Source organism: Silurus meridionalis, chromosome 13, assembly GCF_014805685.1.
Source record: "Silurus meridionalis isolate SWU-2019-XX chromosome 13, ASM1480568v1, whole genome shotgun sequence".
NCBI lineage: Eukaryota > Metazoa > Chordata > Actinopteri > Siluriformes > Siluridae > Silurus > Silurus meridionalis.
Window position 1 is genome coordinate 1,996,389 of NC_060896.1, and position 15,000 is coordinate 2,011,388.

General features: G+C 36.5%; 1 protein-coding gene across 3 annotated transcripts in view; it reads left to right on the top strand.

Annotated features, from left to right (window-relative positions):
- Nucleotides 1–15,000, top strand: part of LOC124396082 (protein unc-13 homolog C-like) — a 142,206-nt gene that overhangs the window by 53,123 nt on the left and 74,083 nt on the right. For all 3 annotated transcript variants that reach the window (XM_046865055.1, XM_046865057.1, XM_046865056.1), the window contains 4 exons: nucleotides 8,212–8,362; nucleotides 8,835–8,903; nucleotides 10,146–10,235; nucleotides 13,859–13,987. In XM_046865055.1, the coding sequence (XP_046721011.1) occupies nucleotides 8,212–8,362; nucleotides 8,835–8,903; nucleotides 10,146–10,235; nucleotides 13,859–13,987 (439 nt within the window). The remainder of the gene's footprint in view (nucleotides 1–8,211; nucleotides 8,363–8,834; nucleotides 8,904–10,145; nucleotides 10,236–13,858; nucleotides 13,988–15,000) is intronic.

Here is a 15,000-nt window from a genome sequence, read left to right on the forward strand (position 1 = left end):
CTCTCTCTCTCTCAGGGCTGATTGGTCTTTCAGCACAGAGGTAATTAATTAGAGCTCCTGATGTGTAGCAGCTCTGCTCTATCGCTTCTCACTGAGACTTGTGTGTGTGTGTGTGTGTGTGTGTGTGTGTGTGTGTGTGTGTGTGTGTGTGTGTGTGTGTGTGTTTGTGTGTGTGTGAGTGTGTGTGTGTTCCTGGAAATCAGTCACAGTCATGTGTGTAACTCTTACCACAGCCTGAAATGAGACTATAAAGTGTGTGTGTGTGTGTGTGTGTGTGTGTGTGTGTGTGTGTGTGTGTGTGTGTGTGTGTGTGTTATAAAGTAGAAATAAATCTATAGATAAACAATAAATACACAGATTAATCGCAAGGAAGTTGCTGCCTGACATTTTTGTCTCTAATTGAAAAGTTTCTATAAAAATGTAGAACAGGAGAAATGTATCAGACTGTCAAACATGAAGGTGGACAATTTCTTTTGTGATCAATATTCAAATCAAATAGTAATATGAATACATTCGTACAAATTTTCTTAATTTTTCAATAATTAAATATTTTTTCAATGAACGAAAAAAGGTTACACCTGAAAAATAAAATAAATACAAAAAAAATACAATCTTAAGAAAAGAATCACATTTTACAAGTCAAGTTTATTTCTATTGCACATTTCACAACAGACATTGTTTTAAAGCAGCTCTACAGAATTTAACAGTGAAGCTGAACAGTGTGTATTTATCTGTGATGAGCAGCCGTGGCGACTGTGGCAAGAAAAACTCCCTTAGATGTTATAAGGAAGAAACCTTGAGAGGAACCAGACGACCAGACTATACTAAATTCAGACACAATTAAAGATTAAAGTATTTAAATATCATTCAATAAATTGGATTCTGGTCAGTAATATGTAATTAAGTCATAATAATAATAATAATAATAATAATAATAATAATAATAATAATAATAATAATTAAAATTAAAAACAGAATAGCTAAAAAAAGATAATATAATTAAAAAAATAAATATTTAAATAAAATGCAGTCAATGGCAGTGAGTTGTTATTATTAGTAATTTGAAAGAAACAACTGACACATATTACAACTTTGACCTCATGTGACCTTTGAACGTTTGAACTTTCATTCATTTACCCAATGCACCTCCTGTGTGTGTGTGTGTGTGTGTGTGTGTGTGTGTGTGTGTGTGTGTGTTAATTTCTTGTTGTGATGGACCGTTATGGACCGGAATCAATGTATATATACTGTATATATTGTTTAGTTTGTGATTAATAGTTTTGAAATTAAGTCACTCTCTGTTGTTCAGTGTAGCATTTATGCTAATTGCTTGGGCATTAATTCAAGGTCTGTCTTACACACACACACACACACACACACACACACACACACACACACACACACACACACACACACACACACATTTATAATGTTAAAGAGAGAGAAAGCAATGGATGAGTGAAAGCTTGGAAAAGTGCTTTATTTCCGTGATTTACCGTGCAGATGGATGGAGTGTGGAGAAAAAAGAATGAAAAAATAAAGAATGAGAAAATGAAAAGAGGGAAAGGGCAAGGTTGAGCCTGTAACCAGGCAACAAAAAGTTAACACCTCGGATCTGATGATGTCACCCACAGCATCTCTCTATTAAAAAAAAAAATTAATAAATAAAGAGAAAGAGAAAGGAAAGAGAAATAAAAAGAGTTAGTGAAGGATAGAGTGAGAGAGAAAGAGGAAGTGCTCAGGAACATAACCAATCATATGAGGCTTAAAGCAAATTGGGGTGTTTTAAGGTCATCAGGGTGTAAAGAAGGTCATCCAGTGGGGCGCTAACGCTAATTAGCTCTGAGTGGATGATTAAACAACACAGTGTTGGATGTATAATGTGCATTCTATAACTATACTATACTATACTATACTATACTATACTATACTATACTATACTATACTATACTATACTATACTATACAATACAATAATATACAATACTATACTATACTGTACCATATTATACTATATTATACAATACTATACTATACTATACTTTACCATACCATACTATACTATACTATACTATACTATACTATACTACACTACACTATATTATACAATACAATACAATACAATAATATACAATACTATTCTATACTATACTATACTACACTACCTTATACTATACTATATTATACTATACTACACTACACTATATTATACAATACTTTACCATACCATACCATACTATACTATACTATACTATACTATACTATACTATACTATACTATACTATACTATACTATACTTTACCATACCATACTATACTATACTATACTACACTACACTATATTATACAATACTTTACCATACCATACTATACTATACTATACTATACTACACTACACTACACTACACTACACTACACTATACTATACTATACTATACTATACTAAAATAGATTTAATGATGTAAGAGATTTTTCTGTTCTAAGCATCTTAAATGGTTTCTACTTGAATGAGAAGAGTGAGGAAAAAATAGTGTAAGATTCAGTTTTTCACACAGTAGAAGGTTATGAGCATGATAAATGGGTTCCTTCACGTGTAGAACCTTCAAGAGTTTTTCCAATAGAACATAAAAATTTCGCTATAGTGACTGAGAATAGTAATAGCTACAAAAATGGATCAGGTACAATGTGTGTGTTTGTGTGTGTGTGTGTGTGTGTGTGTGTGTGTGTGTGTGTGTGTGTGTGTGTTTAGTAAATGAGTAGCATCTACAGTATGACATGTATTCTTTATAAACATGGGTTATGAAGTGTTGTGTAGAAGGCTGTAGAAATGATCTAGATGGATATATAGGTTTTTTATGGGTTTGTTGTCTCTAAGTATTCAGAAGCAGTGTTGCGAGTTTGGTTTTAGATGGAACAGTATAAGAGACAGAATGTTTCCCTTATTGGATTGAGAGTGAATGAAATGAGAACAAGGCCTCACAGATGGTGTTTGTTGGTGGTAATGGAGGTTCAATATTACATTTTGTTAAGCTCTTGGCAGTGGACACTGACGCTTGGACCCATGGGTTTCTCGGCCTGCTGGTGTTGTTGTGATGATCCTCGGGCCGCGATGCTGCAGTGTAACATTCCGTGTGTGTTGTGGTTGAGTGAATGCGTTTGCTCTGTAACTCCAGTCTACTGTATGGCCATTACACTCGTCTAAGTGCCCTCTAATGAGTAACAAATCAGAGCTAATGAGTCCTGAGCTGTTCCACACAGTTATTTCTGCTAGCACTCTTAGCATTCATTAACCTCGTTAACCAGACACGGTTGCACTGTATGGACACCTGAATTTGCAAGCCGTATGTGGCTCCTCCCCCAAACTGTTCCCACAAAGTTGGAGGCACAATTGTATCTCTAAATGTGGTAGCATTAGATTTTTTCTTCACTTGACCTAGGAGGTCCAAACTATTCCTGCACAGCATTTTAAAAGATGTGGAGGATCTGTGGAAGATGTGGCTAAAAAATGTGGAAGATTTCCTGCTATAGAGCTCAAACCCTATTGAACTATTGAATGTGAACGCTGACTGCACCCCCAGGCCTCCTCACCTTCTCACCTACATCAGTGCTGACTTTACTAACACCCTTGTATCTAGACAAATCTCCACAAAATTGCATGGAACATCTTTTCAGAAGAGTGGAAGTTATAAAAACGTAAATAAGAACTAAATGTGGAATAGAAGGTTCAAAAAAGAGGCACAATCCAATCTTATGGTCAGGTGTCCACAAAGTTTTGTCCATAAATCTATAATGCCCTCATTGACTTCAGGGCAGCTGAAAGTTTCACGAATGTGGACGTAGCAAAACAGCTTGAAAGTTCATCTGTCCAAATGAAGCAACCAAGCGCTGGATGGAAATCCTCTGGGGAACAGAACGGTGAAACTGACCATGTGCTAATGAAATATTCACTCTGAAATTATTTCGGCGGATTACATCTGAATTATAACTACAGTAAATACAGTCCAAAAACAAGTCACCAGTTATTACATTTTGATTTACATTTAATTACTCAGTTTCTTTTCATTTTAAGTGAATTAAAACCAGACCAAATAAACTGAATAAATAAAAAATACATATAAGCACTTCTCAAGAACTAATCCAAATATAGATAATTTCCTAAAAGCCCCAGAGATAAATCTCACCCCACATCCATAGCCTTTCACAGAGTGTTTATTAATTACCGGTTCTCAGACAGGGCTAATTAGCAGGATCATGGATGTGTTCAGGCTCTGATTTACCTGGATACACTGTTTAACACGCCACTCACCGTGAACACGGAGACATGGAGCACTCCCAGATCCTCTAAAACATCCTTCTTTTGCATATTGTGATGATTATCTCTTAATTACTGTCTAATTAGATCATTAAATGTATTTATTTTTGTATAAGGATCCAGTTGTTGAAATTTACTCAACGCTGCTGAATCCTGGATTCTGATTGGTCAGAATGTTAGGTCATTTTCTAAATCAGCAGCTCTGACAGTAGTTTGGTTCTTCTTGGAAGATTATATTCTTTAATTATGCTAAAACATGGTTTAATGCACCCTTCGAAGCATTCAAATGAAGCTCTCTGTCTTTGTTTTCTTGTATTTGTTTCTGCATGGGGGCCTCAGCGGAGCTTCAGCGCTTCTTCCTGGAACACTAATAGGATTCACTTGTTCCTCTATTTGAACCTTTAAAGTTTTATGTACAACCCAGGAACAAGATATTTCCATGGAGATCCCATTTTTGGAAGCTAAGCACACTTAATTGTGCAATGAATATTCTCACTGCGGTTTAAAACCATTAGGGTTTCCTCCATTATGTCCTTAACGGAACCTGTTTCCATGGACAACACGCAAGAGATTCCATTTTTAGGAAGCTAAGCACACAATGAATATGCTAACAATAGTTTTGAACTATTGGGTTTTTCTCCATTACCAATTTAATGGAACCTGTTTACATGGACAAGTCTCAATAGATCTGGATTTTAGAAGCTTGACATCCTTAAGCATCTAAATAACCTTTAGAGAAGAATGAAGTTTCTTTCAAGAACCCAAAGAGATTAAATTATGTACAACTGAAAAAAATATATAATATATATAGAGAACCTCTCAGACATTTAAAATTCAGATTTGGGAACCATTTGCTTGGGTTTTTAAAGGGTTCCTGGTATACATACACTGTTCTGATATTCTATTCTATTCTATTCTATTCTATTCTATTCTAGTCTAGTCTATTCTATTCTATATCATACTATTCAACTCTATTCTATTCTATACTTTACCATATCATACTACTAAATTATTTTTTATTCTATTCTATTCTATTCTATTCTATTCTATTCTATTCTATTCTATTCTATTCTATTCTAGTCTATTCTATTATTTTATATACAATAATTTAGTTTATCATACTATTTAATTATATTCTAATCTATATAATTCTATTCTATTCTGTTCTATACTTAACTATATCATACTTTATTATATAATTCTATTCTATTCTATACTTTACTATGTTGTTCTTTATTATAACGTTCTGTTCTATTCTGCTCTATAACATATTTTACTATATCCTACTATACTATATTATATTATAATGTACTATCTTACCCTATTTTATTTTATTGTAACATGCCACACTAAATAGTACAGTGTACAGTATAGAACTTCTCAGGCATTTAACATTCAGATTTGGGTATTTGGTCTTTGGGTTCTTGAAGGGTTTTTAGGTAAATATGAAGGTTATGTTTAAAGATGTTTCTGCTTGGACCCTTAAGACTTGTGGGAAAGTCTGTTTTGAAAAGTTCTGTTCGAGAACAGGTGATATAATAAATAATTCATGAGTTTATTATGGGATGTTTCATCTTGGATATTCATGAGGATATCCAGTGATAATAAATGTGTGTATATAAACACTTCAACACTTCAGAGGTGACTAATGGATCATCATTTGCAGTCCTTTATTATAATTGTGCATTGTGTGAAGAAGTAAACAACTCAACTGTCTGATGGATGTGAGGTAATGAAATGAACACGGCGCTGTTGCTAAATCAGTAGGAAAATTCTAGCAGGGTTCCGGATGGAATTTCCATCACTATATTAGCTGGGTTTTGGTTTGATATCAGAGTGAAAGCTCTCACACACTCACCTCATTCTTTCTCTCTCTCTCTCTCTCTCTCTCTCTCTCTCTCTCTCTCTCTCTCTCTCTCTATCGCTCTCTCTCTCTTGCTCTCTATCTGAGGTCAGTCCACTTAACACCATCATTTAACACCAACACTCTAATGAGCCAGGAGAACATATAATCAGTCTGTGATGGAGCTGGAGGATCATCTGCATGACCACACTGCTCACATTTACTCCACACATGTGTGAAATTATTTCCTACTTTCTAAATTAAATGTATTTACTGGATTTAATACATTTTTATAAAATATATTTAATTGGATGAATCAAAACATCAGCTGATAAACAGATAAATGGATGGATGAGATGAATAGATGAAAAGATTGATTAATAAATGGATGTGTGATGGATAGATTAACAGGCCATTGGATGGATGAATGTGTGGGTGGATGGATGAATGAATGGATTGGTGAATGGACGAATGGATAGAGATAAATAAATAAACAGATGGATGAATAGTTTGGTGAATAATGGACAGATGAACAGGCCATTGGGTGGATGGATGGATAGACCGATGGATGAATGGATGGATGGATGGATGGATGGATGGATGGATGGATGGATGGATGGATGGATGGATGGATGGATGGATAAATGGATGGATGGATGGATGGATGGATGGATGGATGGATGGATGGATGGATGGATGGATGGATGGACGGAAGGATGGATGGAACAATGATACAATGTTCATTGTTAAAAATGCTATACAAATAAAAATGAATTAAATTGAATAACTGGAGGGATTTAAGGTTTAAGATGCTTGAACATATGGAGCTGCTTTATTGCTCTGTGTGTGTGTGTGTGTGTGTGTGTGTGTGTGTGTGTGTGTGTGTGTGTGTGTGTGTGTGTGTGTGTGTGTTTCCACAGGGTTGGTGCTTATGTTAGTGTATCTGAACATTGCTTGCTTATACATAGATCTTTATCTCTCCATTCCTTCCTTTATCCTGTTGCCTGTCTCACACACTTCCTTTAATTTCTTTAACTCTGGGTGGTGAGAGTTTATTCTCATATCACCACAGTTCTGCTCTTGCTTACATTCAAAAATGACAGTAAGATGGTCAGTGGAATTGTATATATGATTATGTACATATTTTAGTCAATGATTAAAAGGATGCACTGATGAATGATAATGATAAAAAAATATGGTTGGTGGATTTGCTAATTGGTTTTACTGGTTGGTTGCTTGGTTGATTAGCTGGTTTGCTGGTTGGATGTTTGGCTGTTCAGTTTGTTCGTGGATAGGCTGAATGGTTGTTTGTTTTTCAGGTGTGTTTGTTTGGTTGGTTAGCTGAATGTCTGGTTGAGTAGTGGTTGGTTGGTTGTTTAGTTTGTTGGTGGGTTGTTTGGTTTGCTAGTTGCTTGGCTGATAGGTTGGTTATTTGGTTGGTTAGTTGTTTAGTTTGTTGGTTGGTTTGCTGGATCGTTGATTAATTGTTTATTTGGTTCGCTGGATGAGCTGCAAAAAAACTATTAATACATTGTGACTAATCAGAATTCAGAATTTAAGAGCACTTTCATAAAATACCCTGCCATGTAAAAATAATTGCCATAATGTGTTGAGAATTCAACAGTAAAGTTTGTGTTGTAAAAAAAGTCCAAAAACCGCAAGCTATGCAACTGTGTTCAGAAGAAGAACAACACTGTCTTTGTGCTCTTAAGGCTTAATTAGAATAAACCGCATTGCTGTTGTTGTAATTGTTTGTTGTTGATGTTGTTTATAATTGTCTTTATAAAGCAAAATGCTTGGAACGCATAAAAACATACTTTTTTTATAAAAAAGTATTGTATAAAAAAAAGTAAATGAATGTAATTTTGTTACATCAGCAGGAGCAGTTTGTAGCTGGAATGTGCCAGTGTTCATAATCTCTCTGGGAAAATCAGTACAATATGTCTGTGTAAAACTTTATTCTTTCTCTCTCTCTCTCTCTCTCTCTCTCTCTCTCTCTCTCTCTCTCTCTCTCTCTCTCTCTCTCTCTCTCTCTTTACTTCTTTTACTGTTTTGCAGTCATTTTTCCTGCCTGTCATCAAAGTACATGTGTCCTGGAGTGCCGGCTGTTATGAGTAACCTGTTGGCCAACATTAACGCCTACTTCGCTCACACCACCACCAACACCAACATCTCAGCCTCAGATCGCTTCGCTGCTTCCAACTTTGGGGTGAGTGTGTGGGCGGGTGATTATGATGGAAGGAGGATAGATAGATGATAGATGATAGATAGATAGATAGATAGATAGATAGATAGATAGATAGATAGATAGATAGATAGATAGATAGATAGATAGATAGATAGATAGATAGATAGATAGATAGATAGATAGCATTGAATAGACAAATGAGTAAAAGGCTGAGCAGATGATGGACAGGTGGATGGAGGTTGAATAAGGAATGGATGGATGGATGGATGGATGGATGGATGGATGGATGGATGGATGGATGGATGGATGGATGGATGGATGGATGGATGGATGGATGAATGGATGGATAATATCAGCAATACTCCAGGCTATATAGTATGTGTGCTGTATAAATGTGTGTATGTGTGTATAATGCGTTATTGATGAGTGCTGCAGCTTTGTATGAACTAATGTGCAGATGTTTGATGATGTGGGTGTGTTTTTCTTTCCACAGAGAGAGAAATTTGTGAAACTCTTGGATCAGTTACACAACTCTCTGAGAATTGATCTCTCCAAATATCGGGTAAGAAACCTCACAGTACAATGATGAAGGTGTGAATTAAACTCAACTCCACAACTGAGTCCATAACAAAGGTTTCACTGCTTCAGTCACAACAACTAAAAGGAGAAAATATTACAGAACATTATAAAGCTCTGAATAAATACATATACTGTATATTAATAAAGAATAGACAGACAGACAGACAGACAGACAGACAGACAGACAGACAGACAGACAGACAGACAGACAGACAGATAGATAGATAGATAGATAGATATGAACTCTAAGGAAAATTGAATGCAGAATTCATGTCAGCTGTAACATACTCTGTGTGTGTGTGTGTGTGTGTGTGTGTGTGTGTGTGTGTGTGTGTGTGTGTGTGTGAGAGAGAGAGAGAGAGAGAGAGAGAGAGAGAGAGAGAGAGAGAGAGAGAAGCTGATCTGAATCACATTACTGTCAGGAAGCAGTGCAGCAGTCCGTCTGTCCATCCATCCATCCATCCATCCATCCATCCATCCATCCATCCGTCTGTCCATCCGTCCATCTGTCCATCCATCTATTCATCCATCCATCCATGCATCCATGCATCCATTCATCTATCCATTTTCTAACAATTATTTAGATTTTGATTTTGTACACTCTGCATATTGTCATTTTTATTAATTATATTATTCTTTTTTTTCCAGAACTTTTTTTTCACCTTTTTTTCACTCCTGCCTGGTATTGTGTTTAACTCCTCCTCACTACGGCCGTACATGTGTGTGTGTGTGTGTGTGTGTGTGTGTGTGTGTGTGTGTGTGTGTGTGTGTGTGTGTGTAAAATAAATGAGTAAAAATTCACCTACTCCTAATCAATCACATGATCTTCCTCACTCGATTTTATTTTGCCATATTGACACCATAATGGGATTTTAGATGAGTAATAAACGTCAGATTGGAATTGAAAATGGAGGGCAGGAGGGAAGAGAGAGAGAGAGAGAGAGAGAGAGAGAGAGAGAGAGAGAGAGAGAGAGAGAGAGAGAGAGAGAGAGAGAGAGAGAATGGGTGGATGAGTGATAGACCTGTGTGATAGAGGAATATTTGTGATTAAGCTTTTAGTGAAGAGTGATTAAATAAATAAGTCAAATAATGAGTAAGACATAGAGAGAAAGAAGAGAGAGAAAGAGCGAGAGAGAGAGAGAGAGAGAGAGAGAGAGAGAGAGAGAGTCTAAGCTTACATACATTTATGGATATTTATGAAAATATCTTTTTTTCTAAATTACAGGATAATTTCCCGGCTGGAAATCCAGAAAGGCTTCAAGACCTTAAATCCACAGTAGACCTTCTGACCAGCATCACTTTCTTCAGGATGAAGGTATAGAAATCTCTATAATAAAGCTGGTAACCCAATAACGATCTCACTCTTCATACTAAATGGAACAGATCGTTTATTTGTGCAAATCAATGCGGTTTAATGAAGATTTATTCACCACAGTCACACGTTTTTGCTACCGAGGTCGGTTTACTTTAGCCTTCACATTCACGCCTCTTTTTACGGCCACATGTTATTAGCGAGTGAGTCGTTGCCACAAATCAGTGTGAACTTCTCCATGAAGCTACGTTGTTCACACAAAACGTCACTTTACCCAGAGTCATCTCCATTTCTCATGAACGCCAGAGTGGAGAAAGAAGCACACACTGTAAAAGAGTGTCAATCAAAACATAACATCAGAACTCAGAGCTTCAGATGAACCACCTTAAAAAATTCTCATGATAGATATCAAACATCTGGACAAATTTTGCATCAATTCAGTTTTATTTGACGAGCGATTTTAACAATAGACATCGTCCCAAAGCAGCTTCACAGAGATACACAGGTTATAAAATATAAATGTATACGTTATAAGCCAACCAGTGGCAACCCCATCCTGAGATGTATAAGGAAGAAACCTTCAGAGGAACCAGACTTAAAACCAGTATACTACACATAATACACACCCCACTCTTCTGGGAAGATTTTCCACTAGATGTTGTGGAGATTTTGGAAGATTTCATTCACACACAAGGATTGTTCAATATGATTGGAGCTCTATAGCAGGAGATCTTCCACATCCAAAAACCAAGGACATTTACAGTTATATCTCCATGGAGCTGGCTTTAGGGGCAGTGTCATGCTGATACTGGTTTGGATCTCCAAGTTCAAATGAAGGGAAAATTTTATGCAACAGCATTCAAAGGCAACGGATACAATTGTGTGCCTCTAAATTGAGGGTAACAGTTTGGGGAAGAACCACATCTGGGTGGATGTTGGGTCTCTTACATTTGCTGTTCTTGGGCTTAAATAACTAGCAAATCTATTAAAATCTATTTCTACTATATTAATGTTTCCACATGAAAGACCCGAAGGTACAGAAGATGCAGCATCACCTTATCATCATGGTGAAGGTTCAAATCTCTAGGCTCTTACTGTACCTGATTCGCTCAGACATCTCAGGAGCATTAATTGAGGAATCGCACACGTAAATGGCGTATAACGAGGGTGAAGTCAAACACATAGACGTGAAAAAGCGATTAAAATGCTGCCGATCAGCTGCTAACTTTAACTGCCTGCTTTTTTTACCGGATTCTTACATCCAGTGTAGAATCGTTATCGTTAATTGGTTCTGGCTGCGGTTTCGAGCTTCGTACTTCGAGTAATTGGTTCATTACCAGGATTCAGTGCACTTTTTTATAAAGACCTGCTTTAACGAGCCTCAAAAGTTGTAACACAGTTGTTTAGCACGTCTTTGGCTGTGCTAGCATGAAATTGACCATTTTAAACAAGGAGATTCAAACCTGTTCCAGCATGACAAAACCCGTTCCATGAAGATCTGCTTTACATGGGTTGGAAGATGTAGAAGATGTAGAAGATCTTCTTACCTCACCTTCATCAGTGACTTTACTAACACCTTTGTGGCTGAACGAATGTCCACAAATCTCCACTAAATCTACTAGAACATCTCCTCAGAAGACTGGACCTTATTACAATAGCAAATATAACAGGAACTTGATGTGTTCAGGTGTCCACAATCTTTTGGCAATATAGTGTATGTGGTTGATGTACAGGAAAGTGGTTACAGAAACAAATTTCCATTTTGGATCTTTTCTGTAACAGAAATTACAGCGATGAAACGACACCAGAACTCAAAATCAGACCCCAAACATATAAAGTTAATTATAAAACTATATTGAAATATTTTTTTTGTTTAGTTTTTAGTTAATTAATTTTCAGCGAATTTCTATGGACACAATAAAGACAAATATGTATGAGACAAATCCAGATGTGAAAAGTGTGTATTTTTAATATTACCACCAATTTTTTTTAGAACTTTCAGATTGTAACATTGTAACAACAGCAGTGAAATTTACCTCATCAACCAGTAGCAGTAACTGTAGCAGCTACGTGTTGAAATTGAATTTCCAAAAAATGTACTTTTTGCAGGTTTATGTTCCAAATTCATGAAATAATGTAGGGTTCGTTCCCTAAATTTGCATCGTTCGATGTTATAACTGTCATCAAACCCAAACTTTGCCGATAAAGTCGAGATTTAGAAGTTAAAAAAACTATTTGTTGAGATTTTGCTGCTAGCAATGTCTGCGGGTAGCTAAAAAGGGGCGGGGTTTATCCGGAGACAAAATGAAAGCTGTGAGCATGGATTTTTATGCGTTGCGAATCGTGGGCTCATGCTGTTGTATGTAACTAGACGATTGGTCACGGAGGTCAGGGCGCTATAGTATCCTGTACACGCCAGAAGCCTGTTCTGCATTTGATCCAGTTCGCAGCGTGTCTGATGAAAATCTGTTTGCTGGTGAAGCACAGATTTATTTCCCAGCTGCAGCCGAATCAATACTAAGTTGTTATATGAGTTTCATAGTGAAGAAGCGGAATGAGGATGAGGACGAGGCCTACAGTTGAGGGTTTATTATATTTGTAATATTTCATGGAAGCTGAATTTTCTGTGTTGGGGAAAGAAGAGCTCTGCTGTTCATCAGGGTTTTGTCCAGACATGTTTTCCTGAAAGAACAAGGAGCGAGCGAGGACATGCAGCGGGTTTCATATACAAACGTCGAGTGTGATCAACTTTTCTTTTTATCATGTGATTAACTTTACTTTCAAACTGTGATCAACTTTTTTCATCCTAAAGTTAATTTTTCTTTTATCCTGTGATCAGCTTACATTTCATCCTGAAATCGAGTTTACTTCATCCTGTGATTATCTTTTTTTTCTTGTTTTGATCAACGTTTCTTTCATCTTTTGTACAACTTTTCTTTCAACTTTTGATCAACTTTATTTTCAACCCGTGATCAATTTTTCTTTCATCCTGTGATCTACTTTTCTTTGACCCTGTGATCATCTTTTTTTCATCTTATGATAAACTTTTCTTTCATCCTGTGATCAAGTTTTTCAGCCTGTGATCAACTTTTCAAAAGTTATACAGAATTTTTTGATAAAGTGTTAAAATAAGGAATCTTTCTGCAATTAAAATTGCAGAAAGATAGAATTGCAGATTTCTTCATTATTATCATTTTAGTTTTTTTTCCACATCATAAACTTTGCTTGGATGTTTGTAAAACATTTCTTTGATTGGAATACACATTGTCATTGTTTCTTTTGTGTTTTGTTCTTTTGTGATAAACGGCAGAATTGATGTGCATATATAAACACCATTTGTTTTCTATATATGTCTCTTTGTTCTTGCATTTTTTATTGAAAAGCTTTAAGTTTTTGTGTTTGATGTCTAATACAGAGATTAGATTTAATAAATGCTTCTTATTTTTCGTAAAAAAAAATAAAATGTTGGTAAAAACAATGTTGTGACAATTTTTTTTCCTGTTGTGGTAACTGTTTTTCTTTGATGTTGTGGTAACTGTTTTTCTTTGATGTGATAACTGTTTTCCTTTGATGTTGTGAAAACTGTTTTTCTTTGATGTTGTGATGAAGTTTTTTTTATGTTACAGGTGCAGGAGTTGCAGAGTCCACCGAGAGCCAGCATGGTGGTGAAGGACTGTGTGAGAGCGTGTCTAGACTCCACCTATAGATACATCTTCGACAACTGCCATGAACTCTACAACCAGCTGCTCGACCAGGTGTGTGTTTGTGTGTGTGTCTGTGTGTATCCTTGTGTATTGTGTATAAGGACCTTCACACCTCTCATTCATTACACAGCTTTTTAAACCAAACTCCACGTTTATTCAATTTCTATCACCCTTGAGCCATATAGCAACCGTCTACCATCAATCACCATGGCAACGGCTGTTCATCCCTGAAGAAAATGTCTATTAAAATACACAAACAAATAACAATATAAATAACTAATTAATAAGGGAGCAACAATGACATAATGAAGCATGCATTTACACAGTTCATTTCTCTCTCTCTCTCTCTCTCTCTCTCTCTCTCTCTCTCTCTCTCTCACTCTCTCTCACTAATATTAATATAGAGGGCAGAAGATTAAAGGAGAGATGGACACAGACAGAAAGAATATGGGGAGATAATCAAGAAAAATATAGAATAAGAGATGATGAAAAGAATAAACATTTTTGGGAAATAGAGGCCAAAAGAGCAAGAATAAGAGATAAAGTGATGGAGGAAAGGAGTGAAAGAGAGGGTTGGAGGAAAGGAGTGAGGGAGGAAAGGAGTGAGGTAGATGAGAAGTAATGGAGAGAGGGAGAAAAGGTGTGAGGCGAAGAGGGAGACGGGAGCAAAGGAGTGAGGAAGAGGGAAGGAAAGGAGAGAGAAAAGGAGTAAGGAAGAAAGGGAGGAAAGGAGTAAGGGAGGAAAGAAATGAGGAGAGGAGAAAGAGGTGAGGAGAGGGGAGACGGGGTAAAGATGTGAGGGAGAGGAGGAAAGAAGTGAGAGAGAGGGGCAAAGAAGTGAGAGAGGGGAAAGAAGTGAGGGAGAGGGGAAAGAAGTGAGAGAGGGGAAAGAAGTGAGGAGAGGGGAAAGAGTGAGGAGCACGATTTATAGATTTCTATTTGGAGAGATAGAAAAGAGCAGAAAGGTGCAGAGTGGAGGAAAAGAAACACCGAGTATATTTGTTTAGAAGTGTGTGTGTGTGTGTGTGTGTGTGTGTGTGTGTGTGTGTGTGTGTTAAAGAAAA